The sequence below is a fragment of the Aureococcus anophagefferens genome, assembly GCF_000186865.1.
Source record: "Aureococcus anophagefferens unplaced genomic scaffold AURANscaffold_38, whole genome shotgun sequence".
NCBI lineage: Eukaryota > Pelagophyceae > Pelagomonadales > Pelagomonadaceae > Aureococcus > Aureococcus anophagefferens.
Genome location: NW_008705595.1, coordinates 246,845 through 249,794, shown reverse-complemented (window position 1 = coordinate 249,794; position 2,950 = coordinate 246,845). Strand labels below are relative to the sequence as shown.

Genomic DNA, 2,950 nt, shown 5'->3' with positions numbered 1-2,950 from the left:
AACGCCAGTAGGTCAGTCCACGTAACTCTCGCAGCTGCCCCTGCGAGGGTTATGGGCCCACAGATCGTATAACTCCAGCGAGAGTTACGGCTCCTTGGCTCAACCACTCGACTCGCGCATTTTAGCAGCTGAGTCCCTCGAGTAAACCTCGAGTGTGGTCGAGTGTTCTTTCCACCGTTTATGGTAAAAGAACAACAAGTCGAGCAGGACTGACATTTCAATTGATAGGCGGACCCCTCAGACCAGAGAAAAACATTACGTATTTCTACCGTCAACCGAAATCGAAGTATGGCTGACCCACAGCTCGCCGCTTTACTGGCACAACAAGCTGCCATACTGGATGGAGTCCAAAAGACTCTTGGAAGGTTGGAAGAGAGAGATAAAGATGCGGCTTCATCGCTTATAGCAGTGAATGATCGTATTACCGCTGACATTGCAGCCGACAAATTGGAGCGTGATGCTACTTTAGCATCAATGAAAGAATCATTCGAAGCTATGAAAAAATCTCTGGAGGAAGTATCAAATAGATCACCTCCTGGAGCTGAAGAAGCTAAGGAAAGCCCTTCCACTCCTTCGGATATAACTGACTTCTCCACATTTCATAAAGGAAAACTGTCAAAAGCTGATCAAGATCACTTCAGCACATCGTATGGGGAACTATCCAAAGGCATTGGCATGAATAACCTTTACCATGATACAGGCCTTAAAATCTTTACAGCAGTCTATAATGGCAAAGGCACCATGGAAAATATAGGTGACCTACGCAAATGTATAAGTCGCTACATAGAGGTTCATTCGCTGAATAAAGCTCGAAGGATTTTGGATGTAAAGTCCTATTACTCCTATACACAGGGTCATGATAAGTTCACAGATTGGATCAACTCATCCCTGGTGAATGCATACAGTAGTGCGATGAATGCCATCATTGGCATGAAGATCGATGTGACGCAACTATCTGGACTCCAAATTCTTAGAATAGATGACGTCCAGCTTGATGAATCTAGTGCTCGCGGAGAGCAAGTGATTCTATGGGACAAAGTTCCAATTGATCTTTTCACTAAAGAAAAATTTTTGAAGGATCCATTCAAATATATCACAGAAGAAGGGTTCAAATTGAAGGATCAGAAATTCGTGATCTCAAAGATTCTCAAGCATGACAAAGATCTTGAAATGAAGACGCTTTCATTTCACTGCATTCCTATGAATTTTGGGGATCGCACGAATGAGCATCAACCGTGCTATGTACCCTTAAATCCTTTCTTTGACAGTTATCGCAATTGCTTATTCAAAGCTGGCATGAATCAAAGTGCTGAAGATCGACGTTACGCACCAATGAGTTCTATGATTCCAGGGGATGTTAACTTCAATCCTGCGGAGCATATGGATCTCACGGACTTTGGCTCATCAGACACTGTAGTATCTGAAAATCTCTATGCTTACCTGAACAATAGCTTCCGTAATCTGTCCCAAAAGGACAAATCTGAGTTGCTTTCAGCAGAAATGGAGAACATCAGGAAAATAAGCATGGGCTGCAAGTCCTACACTCTAGTTCAATGGGTTCTCAGTGTTCTGTGTGGTGGACAAGAGTCCATACTTCTACACTTGCAGGATTATCGTAAAGATGTACTCGACGCTACAACTGGAGCCTTCTCCGAATTTCCATTACTTGACCCCAACAACATCATGAAGTTTGTATATCAACTTAATGAGAAGATAGGGGTTATGTCAAATCGCGATCCCTATGCATACAGATCCAAGAAAGAGCTCATGCGAGAGGTCATTCAGGCCATGTGGCGCCATGTAACTGCCTCACAATGGCAAAACTATAGTGATGAACCAGCATCTGCTTTGCATGAAAAGATCTTTAAAATTACAGATGCTCTTCGCGTCTTTTATGGGAACTCCCATCATCGCGATAAACCCAGCTCGTTAAAAGCTCTCGAAGCAACACAAGTTGGTCTCAGTCATGCCATCTATGACATAAAACTAATGATAGACATGTTTACATCCTTATACGCCGCCCACTATGCGGAACCGCCGGATATGAACGAATGTCTTTCACTAGATCTCGATAACACACAGCAATTCAAGCACCGAAGTAGGTTATCTCAAGCACAGTTCAGTCTCAGCCTGAAAAATGCTGGCATGTATCAGGTGGAAGAATTGGAATCTTGTACTTTCTATCTGAATGACACTGACATGGACGAAGTTAACCAGCTCTACGACGCTTGTGACAGAGATGAAACCATATTGAGCTTATTAGATGAGACCACGGCAGCCTTCGCTGCCAATTGTGTGAGTGTGCATTTCACTGAAGAACAAATCATGATGGCAGGTGGAAATAAATCTGCTACTCCAGGGTTCAAGCCAAAGGCAACTAGCAACCGTCAAAAAGGCCGCCTTAAACTACGGAATCGCGGTAAAGGCGGTTTTGGTAGAGGCTCAGGCGGTTTTGGTAGAGGTGGAGGCAAATTGCACAGCACCTCTTCCTTCAACCAGATTGAAAGAAAGGTAGTGAACTTGTCCTCTAACGATGAAAATGATCCGATGCATAAACGCAAAGAAGCCTACATCGACAGGATGAAAACAGCTGTGAAGCATGCAGTACCAAGAAGCTCACAGCAGGCCAGAACCAGTCAAAGAGAGAGTGATTTTGGTGCAGCGCATCATAACGTGGATGTCCGCGATGAGTCGAATGTCCCAAAGACATCCATGGCGCTGCAGAAATTCATCTACACTCAGATCAAAAATGGTACATTTAACCAGCTTGATGATGATGTTAAGAAAGAATTGGAACAGCTACAAAAAGCCACCTTTAAGTCGCTAAAGACAGCAAATGTTTTGGAAGCGACAGACTTTCAGCCCGACGATGTTCCCGAGGAGACGATGGCAGCGGTGTATCATCAAACTGGGGGAGAGTTGTTCTCAGAAACAAAAGAGACAATACTCA

The 2,950-nt window shown here is 43.9% G+C and overlaps 1 protein-coding gene across 1 annotated transcript; it reads left to right on the top strand.

Moving 5' to 3' along the window:
- Nucleotides 1-288: 288 nt before the first annotated feature.
- AURANDRAFT_67389 (hypothetical protein) lies at nt 289-2,299 on the top strand (the record flags this gene model as incomplete). The annotated part of the gene is made up of 4 exons (XM_009042839.1): nt 289-1,235; nt 1,269-2,000; nt 2,155-2,173; nt 2,264-2,299. The coding sequence occupies 4 exons, from the start codon at nt 289-291 to the stop codon at nt 2,297-2,299; spliced, it is 1,734 nt and encodes a 577-aa protein (XP_009041087.1).
- Nucleotides 2,300-2,950: the final 651 nt, after the last annotated feature.